Source organism: Myxine glutinosa, chromosome 11 (assembly GCF_964187855.1).
Source record: "Myxine glutinosa chromosome 11, kmMyxGlut1.1, whole genome shotgun sequence".
NCBI classification, from domain to species: Eukaryota; Metazoa; Chordata; class Myxini; order Myxiniformes; family Myxinidae; genus Myxine; species Myxine glutinosa.
Window position 1 is genome coordinate 2,590,866 of NC_136271.1, and position 25,529 is coordinate 2,616,394.

At 47.7% G+C, this 25,529-nt stretch overlaps 2 protein-coding genes and 1 non-coding gene across 4 annotated transcripts in view; 2 read left to right on the forward strand and 1 right to left on the reverse strand.

Moving 5' to 3' along the window:
- Positions 1 to 16,411, reverse strand: part of LOC137436353 (ectonucleoside triphosphate diphosphohydrolase 6) — a 98,093-nt gene extending 81,682 nt beyond the window's left edge. The window contains exons 1-3 of one of the 2 annotated variants that reach the window (XM_068130055.2): positions 16,134 to 16,411; positions 10,228 to 10,307; positions 9,992 to 10,135 (exon numbers count right to left, since the gene is read on the reverse strand). In XM_068130055.2, the coding sequence (XP_067986156.1) occupies positions 9,992 to 10,135; positions 10,228 to 10,307; positions 16,134 to 16,356 (447 nt within the window). In that variant the 5' untranslated portion in view covers positions 16,357 to 16,411. Of the gene's footprint in view, positions 1 to 9,991; positions 10,136 to 10,227; positions 10,308 to 11,733; positions 11,926 to 16,133 lie in introns of those variants that run through there. The other variant, XM_068130056.2, reaches the window with a different exon arrangement.
- The window catches only part of TAF5 (TATA-box binding protein associated factor 5), a 543,784-nt gene that overhangs the window by 62,207 nt on the left and 456,048 nt on the right, over positions 1 to 25,529 (forward strand). The window lies entirely within an intron of this gene.
- TRNAF-GAA (transfer RNA phenylalanine (anticodon GAA)) lies at positions 15,918 to 15,990 on the forward strand. The gene has a single exon. It is a non-coding gene; the product is annotated as a tRNA-Phe (tRNA).

A 25,529-nucleotide genomic window follows, 5' to 3' on the forward strand; every position in this document is an offset into this window, starting at 1 on the left:
TTTGAACCAGAGCGTGGCTGAAGAAACTGTCAATACTCCCCGTGTGAATCAATGCATCCGCCTCCCGGCCACTAACCTCCACAGGCATCACACCTTTGGTGAGCCCACGTGGAGCAGTCATGGTGAGCGGGTCGGTTCTTGGCATGAAGGCACCCGCCACAGTCACCCGCTTGGCTTTGCTCAAACAGCAGACTTTTGCATAATGGCCTTTCCGGCCACAATTATGGCACAGAGCATCTTTCGCCAGACAAAGCGACCTCAGATGTCATCTATTGCAGCAGAAATAACATTTTGCCGTCGTCTTTGCAGGATTCACCGCAGCAATAGTTACAAGCTTGGTCTCCTCTGCATCCGAGCTAACGATGAACGATTCATCTCGGCGGGTGTCGGTCCGCGCAGAAGCACTCTCCATGGAGCTGTCGGCCCCCGGGTGCTTCACAGCAACAGCTGCACAAGCCATCATGTAGGGTCTTCCGTAGGTTTCGGATCTAACCTGCGCTAGTTGAAGTACCCGGGCTTGGTCATATGCGACTTGTAGAGACGCATTCTCAGTCTCCAGCAATCTCTGCCATAATTGTGGCCGGAAAGGCCATTATGCTAAAGTCTGCCGTTCGAGCAAAGCCAAGCAGGTGACTCTGGCGGGAGCCTTCCTGTCAAAAACCAAACCACTCACCACGACTGCTCCACGCGGGCTCGCCAAAGCTGTGATGCCTGTGGAGGTTAATGGCTGGGAGGTGGATGCATTGATTGACACGGGGAGTAGTGACAGTTTTGTCAGCCACGCTGTGGTTCGAAGTCATGGATGGCCCATGCTGCTGACCCGGTGGCCTACCCAGATCTGTATGGCGTCCACGTCCTTGTGTCAGAACACCAAAGGAATCTGTGTTGTAAATCTGGTGGCCAACGGAGTAATGTACACGGATGTTAAATTGTTAGAAAATAAATTGTTGTGGAATCAAACTCAGACCTCTCGCAAGAAATGAGGCTTTATTGAACTATTTCTCTACCCATTCCTACAATACAAGAATGCAGATTATTAGTTCCATAAAGACGGCAATCAAAGCATACATCTCTTTCTAGTTTCTTGCAGCAAGCAATTACACACCTGTTAATCTCAGCAGTCTACAGCGCTGGGGATTCAGTTTGCCACACGATCGCGCACCGAATGGACACAGTTTATATAAACTCCCTCAAGGTCGTCCCTTCACGCGGATTGTCTCTTCACTCAGCTCAAGACATTACAACATATTTCACCACAACTAGAATGGGTCAAACACTTGCTATCTATACTAGAATGGGTCAAACACTTGCTATCTATGCCAGAATAGGTCAAACACTTGCTATCTATACTAGAATGGGTCAAATACTTGGTATCTATACTAGAATCGGTCAAACACTTGGTATCTATACTGGAATCGGTCAAACACTTCTTATCTATACTAGAATGGGTCAAACACTTGGTATCTATACAAGAATGGGTCAAATACTTGGTATCTATACTAGAATGGGTCAAACACTTGCTATCTATACTAGAATGGGTCAAACACTTGCTATCTATGCCAGAATAGGTCAAACACTTGCTATCTATACTAGAATGGGTCAAATACTTGGTATCTATACTAGAATCGGTCAAACACTTGGTATCTATACTGGAATCGGTCAAACACTTCTTATCTATACTAGAATGGGTCAAACACTTGGTATCTATACAAGAATGGGTCAAATACTTGGTATCTATACTGGAATCGGTCAAACACTTGCTATCTATACTAGAATGGCTCAAACACTTGGTATCTATACAAGAATGGGTCAAATACTTGGTATCTATACTAGAATGGGTCAAACACTTGGTATCTATACTAGAATGGGTCAAATACTTGGTATCTATACTAGAATGGGTCAAATACTTGGTTTCTATACTAGAATGGGTCAAACACTTGGTATCTATACTAGAATGGGTCAAACACTTGGTATCTATACTAGAATGGGTCAAACACTTGGTATCTATACTAGAATGGGTCAAATACTTGGTTTCTATACTAGAATGGGTCAAACACTTGGTATCTATACTAGAATGGGTCAAACACTTGCTATCTAAATGAGAATGGGTCAAACACTTGGTATCTACACTATAATGGGTCAAACACTTGCTATCTATACTAGAATGGGTCAAACACTTGCTATCTATACCAGAATACATCAAACTCTTGCTATCTATACAAGAATGGGTCAAACCATTGCTATCTATACTAGAATGGGTCAAACACTTGCTATCGTTACTAGAATGGGTCAAACTCTTGCTATCTATACTAGAATGGGTCAAACCCTTGCTATCTATACTAGAATGGGTCAAACACTTGCTATCTATACTAGAATGGGTCAAACACTTGGTATCTACACTATTTTTTTTTTTGTGTACAGAATCGAGGCTCGTGAAAGAGCTAACATTTATTTCACAAACAAATCAAACAGACAAACAAAATATATAAAAAGAGGGAGCAGAAGACAAGATGGGGAGGGAAGGGGAAGCACACAAACACAACATTTGAGAGCAGGGAGATGTGTGGGAGGGAGAGGGCTTGGGGGGAGGAGGCGTGGGAAGGGGGGGGGAGGGAGGGAGAAGTATAAAACACAAGGACCCCAAGGACTTCCAGGACAGAAGTTGGTATTTCAAAAAAGTGGATTTGGGGTGAAATTAGAGGGGGTAGAAAAGATCAAGGTTTTGGATGGGGGAAGATAAGAGATGGTGGTGATCAGTTGTCTTAAAGACCTGGAGGGTGGAGTGGGATTGAAGAGAGTGAGGGAGTTTGTTCCAGAGGCGGGAGAAAAGAGGAATGAAGAGTGAAGGTGAGCAGCGAGTCTTGATTTTGGCAGTTTAACCATAAGAGGGTTGCAGGCAGATCTTGTGTGACCTGTAGGAATATTTGGGGGACAGAGCCCAGAGAGAGCTGGGGGGGGGGGGCAAGGCCAGAGAGGAGTCGGTAGAAGACGGAAAGACCACCAACCTGCCTGCGGTGAGTGAGTGAAAGGCCCTTGGAGTTAGCTTCATCGCGGGAGATTCCAATGATTCTGAACGCTTTGGTTTCAACAGCGTGAAGACGGGCTAGGTGTGAGGCAGGAGCACCAGCCCAGAGGGGAGAGCAGTATTCCATTGAGCTGCGGATGAAAGCCTTGTATGTGGTGAGGAGCTCGGGTGTGCCAAGGGAGGACTTCGCACGACAGAGGATGCCCAGTCGGCGACTTGCTTTGGAGGCCATATTTGAAATGTGGTTTTCCCAGGAAAGATCATGGCAAAACCATGAGACCCAAAAGCTTGAGTGACAGAACTTCTTGGAGAGGATTATTCAGAAAGTGGATGGGAGGGTTGTCCAGTCGGTATTTTCGGAGAGACATCGTAAGAGTGTGAGATTTGTCAGGATTGAAAGACATGTTCCACTTGTTTGCCCAGTCTGTGATTTTGTCCAGGTCTGCAGAGAGTGAGGAGGCTGCAGACTGCCGATCTGAGGGATGAGGAATGGAGCGACAGAGAGTGGAGTCATCAGCAAAGAGATAGAGAGGATTTTCGAGAGAGTCAGAGAGATCATTGATGAAGACCAGAAAAAGCACAGGGCCCAGAACACTGCCTTGGGGAACTCCAGCCTGAACAGGAAGAGGAGATGAGAGAAACCCATTCAGGGCCACACGTTGACTATGACTAGAGAGGAAGTCCGCCAGCCATGCGTGGAGATTTCCATGGATACCAAAGGAGGACAGTTTGGTGAGCAGAGCGGCGTGCCAGACCGTATCGAAGGCACGTGATATGTCAAGCGAGACAGCTCGGATTTCCTGTTTGGCATTGAGGACCTCCATCCATAGTTGAGAAAGCAGAAGCAGCATGTCCAGAGTAGAGTGACCAGGTCTGAAACGAAATTGATGATCAGAGATGAAGCCATTGGAGAAGAGGAAAGATTTCATATCTGAAGCAATGATGGATTCCATGACTTTGCTGATAATTGGGAGAAGGCTGATTGGTCTGCAGTTGCTAGGATCTGTTTTTGCACCTTTTTTGTGCAAAGCGGTGATGTTGGCTGATTTCCAAGCAGATGGCAGATGACCTTGAGCAAAAGAGAGGGTGAAGAGAACAGAGAGAGGGAGTGAAAGAGCGGAAGAACAGGATTTTAGGACCCGTGGGCTGATGCCGTCAGGTCCAGTTGCAGAATCAGAGTCGAGGGTTGACAGAAACTTTTCCACCTTGTCAGGAGGAAAGTACACAGAGTCCAGGAGCAGCAGGGTACGACTGGGTACGGTGGTTACAGAGAGGGATGGGTTTGGGACACAAGATTTAGAGGCAAACACAGAGTTGAGGCATTCAGCTTTTTCACGTGCGGAGTCAGCCGTGTAGCCGTTTGAGGTGAGGGAGTGGATGGAGGGGGAACAAGCACCAGAAACAGATTTGACCAGACGCCACCAGGATTTGGAAGAGGGAGACAGATAAGAGAGTTCGGTCTTGAGAACGGAGAGATATTATTTCCTGGCTCTCCTGAGGGTGGACACACACTTGTTTCGGGCCTTGTGAAAGGAAATGAGATTTCCTTCCATTGGATTTGCTTTCCAGGAGACTAAAGCAAGTTGTTTCTGGGCAACAGCCTCCCCACAAGATTCCGTGTACCATGGACGGGAGGAAGGGTATGACAACTGAAGACGAGATGGGATAAATCTGTGCATGAGAGAAAGCAATTTACTTTGGAAGAATTCCCAGGATGAGTTGATGTCAGAGGCAGAGGAGATGGGAGACCAGTCCAGATGATTGATGGCTGCTTGAAGACCGTGCCAGTTGGCCTGAGTGAAATGCCAGACTCGTCGACGCTGAGGAGGCTCTCTGAGAATGGTCAGAGAGATGTCCACTTTAACAAGCACATGATCAGATGAGCCGATTGGAGCAGAAGAAGAGCAGCAGACATTTTCAGGGAAGTTAGTCATAACCAATTCCAGAAGAGAAGATGCTCCGTTGACTGAGATCCGGGTCAGGAAATTGACAGATTGTGTCAGTCCCAGTGAGTCGCAGAAGTCCTTTGCTGAAGAGCCATAGCTGGTGAGAGAGGTACCCACACCCAGCCAACTGGCATGGTGACAATTGAAATAACCACATATGAGGAAGAGAGAGTTGGGATGGGTCGATAGAAGTTGGTCCATATTATCAGACAGCGAGATGTAGATGGAGTCATCACTGTTTGGTGGACGGTACAACACACATATGAATAAAAGGTGGGAGCGAAAGGGAAGCCGTAGCCAAAGGTATTCCTGGGGGTGAGGTGGAGAGAGTGCAGTGCAGGGCGAGTGACGAAGAGAGTTTTTTATAAAGATAGCAACCCCACCTCCAGGACGAGGCTCAGGTCTATCATACCGGAGGAGGGAGTAACCTGGGAGAGATACCAAGGAATCAGAGACATCATGAAGGAGGAAAGTTTCTGTTAAGCAGATCACGTCTGGTTTGTCAGAAGCAACCTGTATGGAGAGATCAGTCAGGTTTGAGCGAAGGCCCCGGATGTTTGAGGTCTATACCGTTAATGAAGAGGAAGGGGGAGCATCGGATACAGAACAGGGGGGGGGGGGGGGGGGGGAGGGGTAGGGTAAGATGTGGAAGAGGAGGAAGTGGTAGGGAGAGTTTTTTTTTTTGTTTTTTTTTGTATACAAGATCGAGGCTCGTGAAAGAGCGAACATTAATCACACAGAAAGACAAACAGACACATAAAACAAATAACATCGGGAGCGGTAGACAAGATGGGGAGAGAGGGGGAAGGACACAAACACAACATTTGAGAGCAGGGACCGAGAGACATGGAGACATCGAGAGAACTGTGGGAGGGAGAGGGCTTTGGGGGGGAGGCATGGGAAGGGGGGGTGGGTGGGAGAGGTATAAAACATATGGACACTGCCAGGACTTCCAGGAAAGAAGTTGGAATTTCAAACAAGGTGGATCTGGGGTGAATTCGTGGGGGTAGAAAAGATCAAGGTTTTGGATGGGGGAAGATAAGAGATGGTGGTGAACAGCTGTTTTAAAGACCTGGAGGGAGGAGTGTGATTGAAGTGAGTGTGGGAGTTTGTTCCAGAGGCGGGAGAAAAGAGGAATGAAAGAGTGAAGGTGAGCAGAGAGCCGAGATTTCGGCAGTTTAACCATCAGAGGGTGGCTGGCAGATCTTGTGCGACCTGTAGGAATATTTGGGGGACAGAGCACAGAGAGAGCTGGGGGAGCAAGGCCGGAGAGGAGTCGGTAGAAGACAGAAAGACCACCTACCTGCCTGCGGTGAGTGAGTGAAAGGCCCTCAGAGATAGCTTCATCGCGGGAGATTCCAATGATTCTGAAAGCTTTGGATTCAACAGCGTGAAGCCGAGCCAGGTGTGAGGCAGGAGCACCAGCCCATAGGGGAGAACAGTATTCCATTGAGCTGCGGATGAAAGCCTTGTATGTGGTGAGGAGCTCAGGTGTGCCTAGGAAGGACTTCGCACGACGGAGGACTTCCCCTCCTTCGCACGAGCTATTGAAGATGTGTCAGAGATTTTAGAATAGCTTGGAGAAAGGGAAGAATGGGGCGGACAAAAGGTTTGATGGTGATTGGGTGAGGCACAGTGAGGTGTTATTTGAGGAGGGGGAAGAGCGAGGCAGAAGGTTGGGGGAGATGAAGGTGAAAGTTGGAAGGGGGAAGAAGCGGGGAGGACGCTTTGAGGAGAAGGGGTGAGAGAGGAGTGTAGGAGGGGAGGAGTGAGCGAGTCTCGGAGGGGAGGGGTGTGGGGAGAGTTTAGGAGGCAAGAGGCAAGGGGGGAGATTTGAAAGGGATGGGTGATGGGGAAGATTTGGAGGGGAGGGGTGGTGGGGAAGTTTTGGAGGGAAGGGGTGATGGGGAAGATTTGGAGGGGAGGGGCAAGGGGGAAGATTTGAAAGGGATGGGTGATGAGGAAGATTTGGAGGGGAGGGGCAAGGGGGAATATTTTGAAAGAGATGGGTGATGGGGAAGATTTGTAGGTGAGGGGCAAGGGGGTAGATTTGGAGGGGAGGGGTGATGGGGAAGTTTTGGAGGGGAGGGGTGATGGGGAAGTTTTGGAGGGAAGGGGTGATGGGGAAGATTTGGAGGGGAGGGGTGAGATTGGATTTTAGAAAGTGTACAATTAATGGGAAACAAACATTTATTGCAAAATGAGTTTCTTGTGACCTTCGAGTCAAAAATACGTTTGAGGACGCTGAAGGAGGAGTGGAGTGCAGGAGAGTTTTGGGAATGTAGGAAAGAGGAACTGTAAGAGATGGAATTTTTTTTTTGGAATGAATAGATTTGGTGAGCAAGTCGAAAGCATCCTTTTATAGAAGAAGAAGAAAAAGGTGTTATAATATACGACAGAATACAGTTCTTCAGGGGAAATTTTAAACATTTTTAAATTGAGCAGTGAAAACTATCTGGGGAAATGGAAAATGGAAATGGGGGGGAAACACGTGATCGAAGAACGAACGAACAAATAAGAACAATGAATAAACGAATAAGAACAGAGAAGGAAATTTTTTTTTTTGGTTTTTTTTTTTTTTGAGTTGAGATTTTAAACAAGGAGGTATGGGGTGAAAGACTGGGACAAAAACAGAGAACGAAAGTAATTGCAGCGCAATCGACGGACCGCTGAGAGAAAAACAAAGCCTCAAGGTCGGACACGGTAGCTGACTAGGCCTCAAAATACGCGACACGAATTAACCGACGATTTTGTATACATGTATGAAAAATTAACACCGAGAATCTTGCTAAAGACACTATAGGTACACATACCGAAAGATAGATACAGTTTCGACAAAAACACAATTGTGAAAAATTACTTAACTTCGAAAGCGTGAGCGCATGGACAGCTTCGAAAAGATGTGACCTCCCTATAATGGTCCTCCCTATAATGGTCCTCCCTATAAAAGACCTATAATGGGTCAAACACTTGCTATCTATACTAGAATGGGTCAAACACTTGCTATTTATACCAGAATAGGTCAAACACTTGCTATCTATACTAGAATGGGTCAAACACTTGCTATCTATACCAGAATAGGTCAAACACTTGCTATCTATACCAGAATAGGTCAAACACTTGCTATCTATACCAGAATAGGTCAAACACTTGCTATCCATACGAGAATGGGTCAAACACTTGGTATCTACACTATAATGGGTCAAACACTTGCTATCTGTACTAGAATGGGTCAAACACTTGCTATCTATACCAGAATAGGCCAAACACTTGCTATCTATACTAGAATGGGTCAAACACTTGCTATCTATACCAGAATAGGTCAAACACTTGCTATCTATCCCAGAATCGGTCAAAAACTTGCTATCTATACCAGAATAGATCAAACACTCGCGATCTATACCAGAATAGGTCAAACACTTGCTATCTATACCAGAATAGGTCAAACACCTGCTATCTATACCAGAATAGGTCAAGCACTTGCTATTGTTACGGATTCGTCACTTCCGTTGTGGTGGTTTTCATCCACTGTAAACATTTTTGATTCCATGTGCTATTATTGTTTTCAAAAGGTTTATTGTTCATGAACTGTTTTCAAAAGGTGAAAAAGTTAGAGTTAAAAGAAACAGGAAACCGGATCGGGAACCGGACGACGATGAAGAAGAGGAAGAAGAGAGAAAGAAGGCGGAGCGAGTGAAGTCGGACAAGAAGCATAGTTGCTTTGCGGTCTGGAGCGAACGTTGGCGAGCAAGAGTCACGAGTGAACTTTGGGTTTCCCAGGAAAGGGATTCCTGCGACAGAGTCGTTATCGCTGTGACAGATTAACCTGCGTGTCAGGTTTTGCAATCGATTCAGGAGAGAATCATCATCGGGCCGTTACGTCTCGAGAACGGGCCCTTGGCCATTTTGACTGGCGCGCTTTGCGCGTCGAGCAAGGTTTCTTTGCTTCGCTTCAGCCTTTGCGCATCGCGCAAGGTTTTTCTTTGCTTGACTTCAGCCATTTTCACCGCACCAGACGTATCTGGTGTGTGTGTGTGTGCAACGCGGATTTTGAAGGTAAATCTGTGAGCCGCGGCCGACTGTGAACTCACAGCCGACTGTGAGCCGCGGAACGTCCATACCCGAGGGTGTGATTTCCCAGTCGCCTGAACGGCGCCTTTGGATTTCCCAGTCGCCTGAAGGGCGCCTTTGGAAGGGCGCCTTTGGATTTCCCAGTCGCCCTGGAGGGCGCCTTTACACAGCTTTGGCAGCCGGACTGTAACTGCCAACCCAACGGGATTCTGGTCTTGATTGGACATTGATCTGATGATCGCTGGAGCGCATCCACTTTGGCTTGAAGCCGGGAATTAGAGACATTGGGAATCTTCTTCTTTCCGCTCACTTGGAGCACAGTGAGTTATATATTGCGAATCTGGTGGTACCATCATAGGACATATTGATTGTACTTTTGATTACTATTATTGCTGTACTGTTATTCTTGTGTGATCTTCATACAATATTTGTTTGTGAGTAACAATTGGTGTGGCTTCTCCATTGATCTTTGACATACAGAATAACACATTTTTCTGCCGTGAGTCCTTTCGGGGCTCGGAGGTACACCGTGACCAGGGGGTCAGGGAGGAGCACGTAACACTGTCTATACCAGAATAGGTCAAACACTTGGTATCTATACTAGAATGGGTCAAACACTTGCTATCTATACAAGAATAGGTCAAACACTTGCCATCTATACTAGAATGGGTCAAACACTTGCTATCTATACAAGAATAGGTCAAACACTTGCTATCTATACTAGAATGGGTCAAACACTTGCCATTGTTGCACCGTGTACTGTCTCCCAGTACATATAGGCTACAAGGCTAATGTTGAACTGTTCAACTGTCCGTTTGCATCCACACTCTGCAAGTGCTGTCTGTGCCCATCTCATTATGTCACCTAGGTGACCCTCCTGTGCCTTTGAATCTTGTGACAATACCCTTTTCAAAGAACATAGGTGAGATTTTTACGTTAATGAGCTCACCTGCTCCAGCAGCGCATGGGACCGATGAGTGGGCAACAAACGGAGCCCGGCCGTTGCAAGCAGAGCTAATGGTGTGCGCGACCACTGCATAGGCGGAACGTGCCTTTGAGCAAAGGCCAGTAGCTCCCGGAGGGGTCCTACACACTGCACAGGAACGAAAGAATGTCTCCTTGAATGTTCTGCCCAATAACAACAGCAGCAGAGATAGTTGTGAAAATGCCAGAGTAGATACTTACTCTCTCTGGCTCGTTCGCATAGGCGGAAAGGCCTGGTTCCAAGGAGAGAAAGCTCTCATGCAGAAACTTGAAGTTGCCATCTGGAAATCACAGTTAACCAATAATCAGGGAGTAGCCGACTATGCACTTGTTCAACAATGTGAATGGGATTCCCAATGAGATGTACAGTATTACGAACCAAGAAATGGCTCATATGGCATAGGCCTTCAATGAAGGCCCCATTTATTTATTACATACGCATAGTGAGAAGGGGATAGGGATGGGGCAGTGCCATAGAATAGTAGAGTTCGGCGCACTCAGTTACAGCGAAAACGGTCGTGATTGGAGGATACGTGATCACATGACCCCAATGCACCATATTGTAAGCCATCTTTGCCGAGCGAAGCGCTAAATTGTGTACATCTGTAAGGTCTCCAAACCATATTTACATCTTTTCACAACGTTATAATCATTATTGAATTATAATCAGTACAAATAAGAAGAAAACAAGTGGAGATACATTCAAAACACTCCAACCCCATTAAAAAACAAACAAGAAGACGTCATGCGGGGCACGATACTTGCAAAATCCGCCCCCCCCCCCCCCAAGAAAAAAATTCCATTGATACAACAAATTGTCCATTTCATCAAGATTAAAATTGACAATCTTGATCAAAGCTCGGGTCAACAGGAAGAAAAGTGACGATTTTTCAGATGAAAAATGATGATTTTATCAGGTTGACCTTGAGTTGACCTTTGACCTTTTGACCTCAAAAATAGTTAGTTTCCCTATTTAGTGACTCAATGTGCAAATGCTGTTAAAATTTCAAGTCAATCGGATGAAAATTGAGGATTTTAAAAACTTGGCCGATGTTGACCTCAAAAATAGTTGGTGGTTGAATTCAATGACCATATATGTAAATACTCTTAGAATTTCAAGTCAATCGGATGAAAATTGGTGATTTTAGAAATTCGGCCTATGTTGACCTTTTGGCCTATGTTCACCGAAAATATAATTTGTGGTTGAATTCAGTGTCCAGATATGCAAGTCCTCTTCAAATTTCAAGTCAATTGGATGAAAATTGAGGATTTTAGAAATTTGGCCGATGATGACCTTTTGGCCTATGTTGGCCTTTTGGCCTATGTTGACCTTTTGGCCTATGTTGACCTCAAAAATACTTGGTGGTTGAATTCAGTGACCAGATATGCAAGTCCTCTTCAAATTTCAAGTCAATTGGATGAAAATTGAGGATTTTAGAAATTTGGCAAAGTTGGTGACCTTTGGCCTATGTTGACCTTTTGACCTTTTGACCCCAAAAACAATAGGCTTCTCAATTGGGACGACCGATACAGCTTGGTGAAGTTTCGTGACGATCGGTTTCGAATTGTGACCTGTAGGCCGGTGACAAACAAACAGACAAACAGACAAACAGACAGAACCACAAACGCAACGCAATTTACATGAAAAATATTCGATTTTGCAAGTAATAAATAACACATCCTCCAGCACGTGACAATGTGTAATACCGGGGCACCTTCGGCGCTTGATGATGCTGCCGTGCAGCGCAGGGACACGGAATTGGAAGGGAGCAGTGCACAATTGATTGTTTAATTGTTTCATTGCGTAATTAAAATAAATAGTAATCGTAAAATAATTACTGTTTAATCAATTGGCTAAAAGCATCTCTCTATCCCCCTCTCTCTATCCTCCTCTCTCTATCCTCCTCTCTCTATCCCCCTCTCTCTATCCCCCTCTCTCTATCCTCCTCTCTCTATTCCCTCTCTCTATCCCCCTCTCTCTATCCTCCTCTCTCTATCCTCCTCTCTCTATCCTCCTCTCTCTATCCTCCTCTCTCTCTATCCCCCTCTGTCTCTATCCCCCTCTCCCAATCCCCCTCTCTCTATCCCCCTCTCTCTATCCTCCTCTCTCTATCCCCTCTCTCTATCCCCCTCTCTCTATCCTCCTCTCTCTATCCTCCTCTCTCTATCCTCCTCTCTCTATCCTCCTCTCTCTATCCTCCTCTCTCTCTATCCCCCTCTGTCTCTATCCCCCTCTCCCAATCCCCCTCTCTCTATCCCCCTCTCTCTATCCTCCTCTCTCTATCCCCTCTCTCTATCCCCCTCTCTCTATCCTCCTCTCTCTATCCCCCTCTCTCTATCCTCCTCTCTCTATCCCCTCTCTCTATCCCCCTCTCTCTATCCCCTCTCTCTATCCCCCTCTCTCTATCCTCCTCTCTCTATCCCCCTCTCTCTATCCTCCTCTCTCTATCCCCCTCTCTCTCTATCCCCCTCTCTCTATCCTCCTCTCTCTATCCTCCTCTCTCTATCCTCCTCTCTCTCTATCCCCCCCTCTCTCTATCCCCCTCTCTCTATCCCCCTCTCTCTATCCCCCTCTCTCTATCCCCTCTCTCTATCCCCCTCTCTCTATCCTCCTCTCTCTATCCTCCTCTCTCTATCCCCCCCTCTCTCTATCCCCCTCTCTCTCTATCCCCCTCTCTCTCTATCCCCCTCTCTCTCTATCCCCCTCTCTCTCTATCCCCCTCTCTCTCTATCCCCCTCTCTCTCTATCCCCCTCTCTCTCTATCCCCCTCTCTCTCTATCCCCCTCTGTCTCTATCCCCCTCTCTCTATCCTCCTCTCTCTATCCCCTCTCTCTATCCCCCTCTCTCTATCCTCCTCTCTCTATCCCCCTCTCTCTATCCTCCTCTCTCTATCCCCCCCTCTCTCTATCCCCCTCTCTCTATCCCCCTCTCTCTATCCCCCTCTCTCTATCCCCTCTCTCTATCCCCCTCTCTCTATCCTCCTCTCTCTATCCTCCTCTCTCTATCCCCCTCTCTCTCTATCCCCCTCTCTCTCTATCCCCCTCTCTCTCTATCCCCCTCTCTCTCTATCCCCCTCTCTCTCTATCCCCCTCTCTCTCTATCCCCCTCTCTCTCTATCCCCCTCTCTCTCTATCCCCCTCTCTCTCTATCCCCCTCTGTCTCTATCCCCCTCTCTCTCTATCCCCCTCTCTCTCTATCCCCCTCTCTCTCTATCCCCCTCTCTCTCTATCCCCCTCTCTCTCTATCCCCCTCTCTCTCTATCCCCCTCTCTCTCTATCCCCCTCTCTCTCTATCCCCCTCTCTCTCTATCCCCCTCTCTCTCTATCCCCCTCTCTCTCTATCCCCCTCTCTCTCTATCCCCCTCTCTCTCTATCCCCCTCTCTCTCTATCCCCCTCTCTCTCTATCCCCTCTCTCTCTATCCCCCTCTCTCTCTATCCCCCTCTCTCTCTATCCCCCTCTCTCTCTATCCCCCTCTCTCTCTATCCCCCTCTCTCTCTATCCCCCTCTCTCTCTATCCCCCTCTCTCTCTATCCCCCTCTCTCTCTACCCCCCTCTCTCTCTATCCCCCTCTCTCTCTATCCCCCTCTCTCTCTATCCCCCTCTCTCTCTATCCCCCTCTCTCTCTATCCCCCTCTCTCTCTATCCCCCTCTCTCTCTATCCCCCTCTCTCTCTATCCCCCTCTCTCTCTATCCCCCTCTCTCTATCCCCCTCTCTCTCTATCCTCCTCTCTCTCTATCCCCCTCTGTCTGTATCCCCCTCTCTCTCTATCCCCCTCTCTCTCTATCCCCCTCTCTCTCTATCCCCCTCTCTCTATCCCCCTCTCTCTCTATCCCCCTCTCTCTCTATCCCCCTCTCTCTCTATCCCCCTCTCTCTCTATCCCCCTCTCTCTCTATCCCCCTCTCTCTCTATCCCCCTCTCTCTCTATCCCCCTCTCTCTCTATCCCCTCTCTCTCTATCCCCCTCTCTCTCTATCCCCCTCTCTCTCTATCCCCCTCTGTCTCTATCCCCCTCTCTCTCTATCCCCCTCTCTCTCTATCCCCCTCTCTCTCTATCCCCCTCTCTCTCTATCCCCCTCTCTCTCTATCCCCCTCTCTCTCTATCCCCCTCTCTCTCTATCCCCCTCTCTCTCTATCCCCCTCTCTCTCTATCCCCCTCTCTCTCTATCCCCCTCTCTCTCTATCCTCCTCTCTCTCTATCCTCCTCTCTCTCTATCCCCCTCTGTCTGTATCCCCCTCTCTCTCTATCCCCCTCTCTCTATCCCCCTCTCTCTCTATCCCCCTATCTCTATCCCCCGCTCTCTCTATCCCCCTCTCTCTCTATCCCCCTCTCTCTCTATCCCCCTCTCTCTCTATCCCCCTCTCTCTATCCCCCTCTCTCTCTATCCCCCTCTCTCTCTATCCTCCTCTCTCTCTATCCCCCTCTCTCTCTATCCCCCTCTCTCTCTATCCCCCTCTCTCTATCCCCCTCTCTCTCTATCCTCCTCTCTCTCTATCCCCCTCTGTCTGTATCCCCCTCTCTCTCTATCCCCCTCTCTCTATCCCCCTCTCTCTCTATCCCCCTCTCTCTATCCCCCTCTCTCTCTATCCCCCTCTCTCTCTATCCCCCTCTCTCTCTATCCCCCTCTCTCTCTATCCCCCTCTCTCTATCCCCCTCTCTCTCTATCCCCCTCTCTCTCTATCCTCCTCTCTCTCTATCCCCCTCTCTCTCTATCCCCCTCTCTCTCTATCCCCCTCTCTCTCTATCCCCTCTCTCTCTATCCCCTCTCTCTCTATCCCCCTCTCTCTCTCTATCCCCCCCTCTCTATCTCCCTCTCCCGATCCCCTCTCCCGATCCCCTCTCCCGATCCCCTCTCCCAATCCCCCTCTCTCTATCCCCCTCTCTCTATCCCCTCTCCCGATCCCCTCTCCCGATCCCCTCTCCCGATCCCCCTCTCTCTATCCCCCTCTCTCTATCCCCCTCTCCCGATCCCCTCTCCCGATCCCCTCTCCCAATCCCCCTCTCTCTATCCCCCTCTCTCTATCCCCCTCTCCCAATCCCCTCTCCCAATCCCCCTCTCTCTATCCCCCTCTCTCTCTATCCCCCTCTCTCTCTATCCCCCTCTCTCTATCCCCCTCTCTCTCTATCCTCCTCTCTCTCTATCCCCCTCTCTCTCTATCCCCCTCTCTCTCTATACCCCTCTCTCTCTATCCCCCTCTCTCTATCCCCCTCTCTCTCTGTCCCCCTCTCTCTCTATCCTCCTCTCTCTCTATCCCCCTCTCTCTCTATCCCCCTCTCTCTCTATCCCCCTCTCTCTCTATCCCCCTCTCTCTCTATCCCCCTCTCTCTCTATCCCCTCTCTCTCTATCCCCTCTCTCTCTATCCCCCTCTCTCTCTATCCCCCCTCTCTATCTCCCTCTCCCGATCCCCTCTCCCGATCCCCTCTCCCGATCCCCTCTCCCAATCCCCCTCTCTCTATCCCCCTCTCTCTATCCTCCTCTCTCTATCCCCCTCTCTCTATCCCCCTATCTCTCTATCCTCCTCTCTCTCTATCCTCCCCTCTCTCTATCCCCTCTCTCTATCCCCCTCTCTCTCTATCCTCCTCTCTCTATCCCTCTCTCTCTATCCTCCTCTCTCTCTATCCTCCTCTCTCTCTATCCCCTCTCTCTATCCCCCTCTCTCTATCCTCCTCTCTCTCTATCCTCCCCTCTCTCTATCCCCTCTCTCTATCCCCCTCTCTCTCTATCCCCCTCTCTCTATCCCCCTATCTCTCTATCCCCCTCTCTCTCTATCCTCCTCTCTCTATCCCCCTCTCTCTATCCTCCTCTCTCTATCCTCCTCTCTCTATCCCTCTCTCTCGATCGCTGTCCGATATCTGCTAGTAAGTAATAAATTCCTCCAACCACTATCCGCCGAAATAGCTCAGTTGGGAGAGCGTTAGACTGAAGATCTAAAGGTCCCTGGTTCGATCCCGGGTTTCGGCAAAACGATTCCGTTTTTATTTATTTGTTTTTCACACAAACTTGTCAACAATGGACGTTTTACAATCGCAATTTAACCCCAAATTATAACCGGATATTTTAAATGGCCGATGAACGAGCGCGTGACGGTAAAGGTAAACGCGCACCTGTGACGGCGGCCGAGCGGAAGGTGAATACGTGCACTCTGTTTCCGGTGCTGCCGGCGTCCACGAGCACCTGGAACCGCTGCGAACAGGTGCTCGAGTTCACGTCCAGCCCTATGCTGCCCAGCTTGGCCCCGGTCCCGACCGCGAAGGCCTTGTCCATGATGTTGTGGCCCGTGGTGGCCCCGACCATCCAGATCACGTGGAGTAGCGCCAGGGCCGCCATGGTGGAGGCCGCGACTCATGAACGTTTTTCCACTGTTTGGAATATTCAATGATTTATATCGGAAATGACGATTTTAATTCCTTTTTCCCACGAGAGCTGTATTTTAGTAATCTCGTTATCGGAGTGTTGTCCTTGTCTCGTAATGGATGTACGAGTGTGTACACGTGGCATGTCGACCCCTGCTGGTGATCAGGACCCTCACGGTGGTGATGGTGTCTTGTCTGGATCAGATGAGACCTTCATGTTGGACAGACAGTTCCGACAACGTACTTCCGGGCAGCTTATGGGATGGCACATCATCCGTCCGTCCGTGCGTACGTCAGTCCGGCCGTTCGTCAGTCCGTCAGTGCGTCAGTGAGTCAGTGCGTCAGTGCGTCAGTCAGTCAGTCCGTCCATCAGTGCGTCAGTCAGTCCATCCGTCAGTCTGTCAGTCAGTCCGTCAGTCAGTCCGTCAGTCAGTCAGTCCGTGCGTCACTGCGTCAGTCCGGCAGTGCGTCCGTCACTGCATCAGTGCATCCGTCACTCCATCAGTCAGTCCATCAGTGCATCCGTCACTCCATCAGTCAGTCCATCAGTGCAGCTGTCACTCCATCAGTCAGTCCATCAGTGCATCTGTCACTCCATCAGTCAGTCCACCAGTGCGTCCATCACCATCAGTCAGTCCATCAGTGCATCCGTCACCATCAGTCAGTCCATCTGTGCATCTGTCACTCCATCAGTCAGTCCATCAGTGCATCCCTCACTCCCATCAGCCAGTCCATCAGTGAATCCATCACCATCAGTCAGTCCATCAGTGCATCCATCACCATCAGTCAGTCCATCAGTGCATCCGTCACTCCATCAGTCAGTCCATCAGTGAATCCATCAACATCAGTCAGTCCATCAGTGCATCCGTCACCATCAGTCAGTCCATCGGTGCATCCGTCACTCGATCAGTCAGTCCATCAGTGAATTCATCACCATCAGTCAGTCCATCAGTGCATCCGTCACCATCAGTCAGTCCATCAATGCATCCGTGACCATCAGTCAGTCCATCAGTGCATCTGTCACTCCATCAGTCAGTCCATCAGTGCATCCGTCACTCCATCAGCCAGTCCATCAGTGAATCCATCACCATCAGTCAGTCCATCAGTGAATCCATCACCATCAGCCAGTACATCAGTGAATCCATCACCATCAGTCAGTCCATCAGTGCATCCGTCACCATCAGTCAGTCCATCAGTGCATCCGTCACCATCAGTCAGTCCATCAGTGCATCTGTCACTCCATCAGTCAGTCCATCAGTGCACCCCTCACTCCATCAGCCAGTCCATCAGTGAATTCATCACCATCAGTCAGCCCATCAGTGCATCCGTCACCATCAGTCAGTCCATCAGTGCATCTGTCACTCCATCAGTCAGTCCATCAGTGCATCCATCACTCCATCAGCCAGTCCATCAGTGAATCCATCACCATCAGTCAGTCCATCAGTGCAACCATCACCATCAGTCAGTCCATCAGTGCATCCATCACTCCATCAGTCAGTCCATCAGTGCATCCGTCACTCCATCAGTCAGTCCAACAGTGCATCAGTCAGTCCATCAGTCAGTCCATCAGTGCGTCTGTCAGTCCGTCAGTGTGTCCGTTAGTCCGTAAACACTTGCAACTTCTTCTCCGAAACCACTGATGGGATTGTGACCAAACTTGGCAAAAATTATATTAGGTATGTTGGACCTCAAGTTTGTTAACGACATTAAAAAAAAAAGTGGTTCAAGGGGGTCTATCAGGGGTCAAAGTGGGTCCAAGTTTAACCCCCCGAAATAGGTACAGTCACGTGAAAAAGTAAGTACACCCCATGTAAAGTTTTGACTTTTTCAACATATTTCAACATACAGCTATTTGATCTTCATTTTGTACCGAAATAGGTACAAAATTTTTGCAGAGATGCCATTTCCTTCTGTGGAAAAAGTAAGTACACCCTTGGCTCGAATAGATGGTATTGCCCCCTTTGGCAGAAACAACCTCAAGTAGGCGTTTCTTATAACTGTCTTCCAGTCTCTGACATCGACTGGGAGAAATTTTTTCCCACTCCTCCATGCAGAATTCTTTCAGCTGTGCGATGTTTGAGGGGTTTCTTGCATGCACAGCTCGTTTCAAATCCCCCCACAACATCTCGATGGGATTTAGATCCGGACTTTGACTTGGCCATTCCAGAACCCTCCATTTCTTTCTTTTCAACCATTCCTTGGTGGATTTACTGGTATGTTTAGGGTCATTGTCATGTTGCAAGGTCCACCTTCGGTTGAGCTTCAACTTTCCGACAGATGGCCTCACATTATCCTCAAGCACCCTCTGGTACAATGAAGAATTCATAGTGGATTATATGATGGTGAGATACCCAGGCCCTGATGCAGCAAAGCTGCCCCAAACCATAATATTTCCACCACCATGCTTTACAGTTAGTATCAGGTTCTTGTGGTCAAATGCTGTCTTTGGTTTTCGCCAAACATGTCTTCTGGTACTGTGGCCAAATACCTCTACCTTTGACTCATCTGTCCAGAGCACATTGTTCCAGAAGTGCTGGTCTTTGCCTCGGTGTTCATTGGCAAACTTTAGTCTTGCCCTGATGTTCTTTCTGGACAGCAAAGGTTTCCTCCTGGCACACCTCACAAGTAGATCAAATTTGTGCAGCCTCTTTTTAATGGTAGACTCGTGCACTTTGACATCAACAGTGGCAAGAGCTACCTGTAGGTCCCGTGATGACATTCTGGGGTTCTTAGAGACTTCTTTCAGCATCTTGCGGTCTGCTCTCAGGCTGAACTTGCTGGGGCGGCCTGGCCTGAACAAGTTGGCAGTTGTTTGGAATCTTCTCCACTTGTAGATGATCTTCCGGACAGTCGAATGATTGATTTCAAATTGTTTGGAGATCTTTTTGAATCCCTTCACAGACTCGTGGGCCTCTATAACCTTCTTTCTGGAGGCCTCAGAGAGCTCTTTTGATCTAGGCATGGTGACGCCGCACATTTCAACAACAAAGAGCAAACCAAACTAAATGTCTGAGGTTTAAATAAGACAGGTTCCTCCAAGATCCTCTCTGCCGATGTTCTAATCATTTGCACCTGAGCTGGTGCACCTGATTCTAATTTTAGGTATTTGAAGTAGTGATAAATGTTGGGGTGTACTTACTTTTTCCACATGCGAAATTTGCATTTATGTTTATTTAAATTATACGATGGACTACAAAATGTAAATGTTTCATGATATTTGTTATATTATATCACCTTTATCTATCAATATTGTTGAAATGAAGATCAAATAGCTGTATGTTGAAATATGTTGAAAAGGTCAAAACTTTACATGGGGTGTACTTACTTTTTCACGTGACTGTATTTGCTTTCTTCTCTAAAACTACAACCACAATTTTGATGAAACTTGACCACAACCTTCCTCACCCATGATGTACCAAAGTTTGTTCATGAGATTAAAAAATCGGGTCTAGAGGAGTCTATGGGGGGTCAAAGTGGGTCCAGGTGTGACCCAAAACATAAACTGTTCAGCCTGGTGGAGGTATGCTCTCTACTATAGGGAGTGCTACTGCAGCCAAGCCTGTTCCTGGAGTATGCTCACCTGCCATGAATTAAATCCCTTCCCTCAAGTGAAGTCGGTCTCTGAAGTATGCTCACCTTTCATCCCGTTCCTCACCTCAAACGGCACAACAACAGACTCCGTTTGTGAGAAAGCCAGATGCCTCAATTCTTTGTTTGTTTCAAAATCTCTCTCTCTCTCCATACCCACTCTTACATGAGATAGTGTCCCTAACCCATCTGTCTCTGTACCCACTCTTCCCTGAGATAGTGTCCCTAACCCATCTGTCTCTGTACCCACTCTTCCCTGAGATAGTGTCCCTAACCCATCTCTCTCTGAACCCACTCTTCCCTGAGATAGTGTCCCTAACCCATCTCTCTCTGAACCCACTCTTCCATGAGATCGTGTCCCTAACCCATCTCTCTCTGTACCCACTCTTACATGAGATAGTGTCCCTAACCCATCTCTCTCTGTACCCACTCTTACATGAGATAGTGTCCCTAACCCATCTCTCTCTGTACCCACTCTTCCATGAGATAGTATCCCGAACCCAAAATCTCTCTCTGAACCCACTCGTCCCTGAGATAGTGTTCCGAACCCAACTGTCTCTGTACCCACTCTTCCCTGAGATAGTATCCTGAACCCATCTCTCTCTGAACCCACTCTTCCCTGAGATAGTGTTCCTAACCCATCTCTCTCTGTACCCACTCTTCCCTGAGATAGTGTCCCTAACCCATCTCTCTCTGCACCCACTCTTCCCTGAGATAGTGTCCCTAACCCATCTCTCTCTGTACCCACTCTTCCATGAGAAAGTGTTCCTAACCCTCCATACAGGATCTCTCCATACAGGTTGCTTCTGACAAACCAGACGTGATCTGCTTAACATAAATTTCCTCCTTCATGATGTCTCTGATTCCTTGGTATCTCTCCCAGGTTACTCCCTCCTCCGGTATGATAGACCTGGGCCTCGTCCTGGAGGTGGGGTTGCTATCGATATAAAAAAACTCTCTTCCTCACTCGCCCTGCACTGCCCTCTCTCCACCTCACCCCCAGGAATACCTTTGGCTACGGCTTCCCCTTCGCTCCCACCTTTTGTTCATATGTGTGTTGTACCGTCCACCAAACAGTGATGACTCCATCCACATCTCGCTGTCTGATAATATGGACCAACTTCTATCTACCCATCGCAACTCTCTCTTCCTCATATGTGGTGATTTCATTTGTCACCATGCCAGTTGGCTGGGTGTGGGTACCTCTCTCACCAGCCATGGCTCTTCAGCAAAGGACTTCTGCAAATCAATGGGACTGACATAATCTGTCAATTTCCCGACCCAGATCTCAGTCAACGGAGCATCTTCTCTTCTGGACTTGGTTATGACAAACTTCCCTGAAAATGTCTGCTGCTCTTCTTCTGCTCCAATCGGCTCATCTGATCATGTGCTTGTTAAAGTGGACATCTCTCTGACCATTCTCAGAGAGCCTCCTCAGCGTCGACGAGTCTGGCATTTCACTCAGGCCAACTGGCACGGTCTTCAAGCAGCCATCAATCATCTGGACTGGTCTCCCATCTCTACCGCCTCTGACATCAACTCATCCTGGTAATTCTTCCAAAGTAAATTGCTCTCTCTCATGCACAGATTTATCCCATCTCGTCTTCAGTTGTCATATCCTTCCTCCCATCCATGGTACACGGAATCTTGTGGTGAGGCTGTTGCCCAGAAATAACTTGCTTTCGCCTCCTGGAAAGCAAATCCAACGGAAGGAAATCTCATTTCCTTTCACAAAGCCCGAAACAAGTGTGTATCCACCCTCAGGAGAGCCAGGAAACAATACCTCTCCGTTCTCAAGACCGAACTCTCTTATCTGTCTCCCTCGTCCAAATCCTGGTGGGGTCTGGTCAAATCTGTTTCTGGTGTTTGTTACCCCTCCATCCCCTTCCTCACCTCAAACGGCTACACGGCTGACTCCGCACGTGAAAAAGCTGAATGCCTCAACTCTGTGTTTGCCTCTAAATCTTGTGTCCCAAACCCATCCCTCTCTGTACCCACCGTACCCAGTCGTACCCAGCTGCTCCTGGACTCTGTGTCCTTTCCTCCTGACAAGGTGGAAAAGTTTCTGTCAACCCTCGACTCTGATTCTGCAACTAGACCTGATGGCATCAGCCCACGGGTCCTAAAATCCTGTTCTTCTACTCTTTCACTCCCTCTCTCTGTTCTCTTCACCCTCTCTTTTGCTCAAGGTCATCTGCCATCAACTTGGAAATCAGTCAACATCACCGCTTTGCACAAAAAAGGTGCAAAAACAGATCCTAGCAACTACAGACCAATCAGCCTTCTCCCAATTATCAGCAAAGTCATGGAATCCATCATTGCTTCAGATATGAAATCTTTCCTCTTCTCCAATGGCTTGATCTCTGATCATCAATTTGGTTTCAGACCTGGTCACTCTACTCTGGACATGCTGCTTCTGCTTTCTCAACAATGGATGGAGGTCCTCAATGCCAAACAGGAAATTAGAGCTGTCTCCCTTGACATATCACGTGCCTTCGATACGGTCTGGCACCCCGCTCTGCTCACCAAACTCTCCTCCTTTGGTATCCATGGAAATCTCCACGCATGGCTGGCGGACTTCCTCTCTAGTCGTCGTCAACGTGTGGCCCTGAATGGGTTTCTCTCATCTCCTCTTCCTGTTCAGGCTGGAGTTCCCCAAGGCAGTGTTCTGGGCCCTGTGCTTTTTCTGGTCTTCATCAATGATCTCTCTGACTCTCTTGAAAATCCTCTCTATCTCTTTGCTGATGACTCGACTCTCTGTTGCTCCATTCCTCATCCCTCAGATCGGCAGTCTGCAGCCCCCTCACTCTCTGCAGACCGGGACAAAATGACAGAATGGGCAAACAAGTGGAACATGTCTTTCAATCCTGACAAATCTCACACTCTTACGATGTCTCTCCGAAAAGACCGACTGGACAACCCTCCCATCCACTTTCTGAATAATCCTCTCCAAGAAGTTCTGTCACTCAAGCTTTTGGGTATATATATATATATATATATATATATATATATATATATATATATATATAGATATATATATATATAGATATATATATATATATATATATATATATATATATATATATATATATATATATATATATATATATATATATTGTTGCGGATCTCAAACGTCGGCCTTCCGCTTACCATGGGGGAATTAATCCCATTGTCTTTTTACTAGCCGACGCGATCCGGGGCTATCACGTTTCTTCCAGTCAGCGCTGAATAGGGTGGTAGGTCGAATTAGTCCTATTACCTAAGTACCAGCATGTTCCAGGAAGCAAGGAAATAACCCCACCCGAACCACGGTTTTAGTGGACATGCCGAGCGATAGCGAGCCGCGATTCGGGCCGTTAACAGGTACTAAACCCGATTTGAGCGGTTGTGATCGTGCCACGCTTACCCAATGGAGAAATCACTAAGACGGTCGAATTAAGAGGAAACAGGAAGAACAAGTAATTTATTACACACTTTGTACAAGGAAGAAGAAGAAGAAGAAGAAGCAATGTACAGTGAAGAAGAAGAAGCAGATACACAGGGCAGCCTTATAACAGTCTTAACTTATCCCTGGACACGGGCCCGTTCGCACTCAGACTCACACGGGGGTTGTAGAGGGTCGGGTTGAGGGTCCACAGATGGCATCCACAGCTCGCTCCGGTCCCCGACTCGTACCACGTAGAAGATGGTAGACGGCAGGCAAGATCTCCGCGTGTCGTTGGCGCGGATCGGACAATTATACGGGGGGGATCGGTAAGCTGGGCGATTACACTGGCGTACGTAATAGATATATCGGCGCTTTATACGCGTTCCCAGTATAGTTCAAACAATGCACCGCTTTCACAAGTCCTCTGCAATGCGCCGCTCCAGCAATGCTTTCACAAAGCGCTTATACTCTCCAATAGTCCTTTGACGCTCTTCACTTGCGAGTCCTTTGTAAAGTGCATCAGCCCTTTGTAATGAGTGCCGCGGCGTCAGTCCTCTCCCTTCTCATAACTTGTTACAGCGCGTCTCTCCTCATAACTGAGGTGGGGGCCTCGCGCAAAGGGTTTTATTGCCACGCCCTTAGAACCCTCTGGAACCTCTAGCCACACCCTGTCATGCGATGTCGCCTCAGCCCTGATTGGCTGGTGGCCCTTACCGTCCCCCTTGCTGCCGATCAGATCTCAGCCTCGCTGCCACTCCACCCCCTTTTTGGGCCTACCTCGTGTCACTGGGCTAGTTCCAGCAAACCAGCAAACCAAGAGCAGCAAACCCTGCTGGTGGCCAAAGCGTAACAACTGCGAGCATCCCAAGCGTAACAAACTGCGAGTTGTCAAATGTGGCGCGGGATGGATTCTGCCCAACGAGGTGGAATTTGGAGGGTGGAGGCACAATGGAACGGGACCTACTCTTATTTGTCTTACACAACGCAGATGATAACCATTGGAAATGGCCTTAACTCACATATACTAAGAAATAACTAACGTTCTAAGGTGACCTACGTGTTGCATGTGGACTATCTATGGGGGCAGGACCTTTAACCTTTATTACTCAAATATGTACACTTTCAGAACCGCAACACTGCACCCCTCCTTTGCCAGGCTCGTTCCCGAGCCGAACCCACATACCATTGAGCCCGACCGGTTTTGATGCAAGGGTCAGGACTACTTTTTCACAATTAGTGTGACACTTAGGTGTGGTTTCCCTCTACTTTTAACCTAACACCCTGTGTGCGACAGTTTTAAACACTATATATGTCCCGCCTACTGCGTTGTGTACTAACTAACTGACTCACGCCCACAATTAACCGAATTACGGAATTATTTTCAAACTTCACATAAAGCTGGTGGGGAGCATGTTATTTACAAGACTACTAATTATTTACAATACTACAACCCAGGACCTGTCTTTTGTGGGAAAAGAATAGAAATTTTGAGAAGAGGAAACACAAATGCAATGCACTGCACCAATACACCATACACCATAAGTAGTGTAATAATGTTGCTTCTGGGACACCTCCGTTTAACATGGGAAATCCCTATCGAATATCATTTACCCCCTTGTCTTTTTCAAAAATCATAAACACCTCTATTTCTCCCACCCTCATCTTTATGAACCTTTTGTCTGTAGTACCTATCCTTAATGTTGTTCATTAGACCACTCAAACACTACAAATATTTGTTTTCTCTTATAGACCTATCATCCTTCTTCTACATATCATCTGGCAGATTAATCTTTGACCCATTCACTTCCATATTAATTCTTTCCCTCCCTCATTGACCCTAAACACCTATATTTCTCTCACCCTGTTCTTTACGAACCTTCTAACCTTTTGACATGTTATCCTTATTCATTAGACCACTTAAACACCTGTGATCCTTCTGACCTTATGGACCTTTTAACCTTTTACTCTTAATATCATCTGGTGAATATAACCCACTCAAACATCGATCCGACAAATATTTGTTTATGCGTGGGAAATAATTTAATTCTCTTGCCACTCTCTTCACCATCTAATATATTAACAAAAAATATGTTTGAGTTTGGTTCTTTATTAAGATATTTTAACTGAGCTAA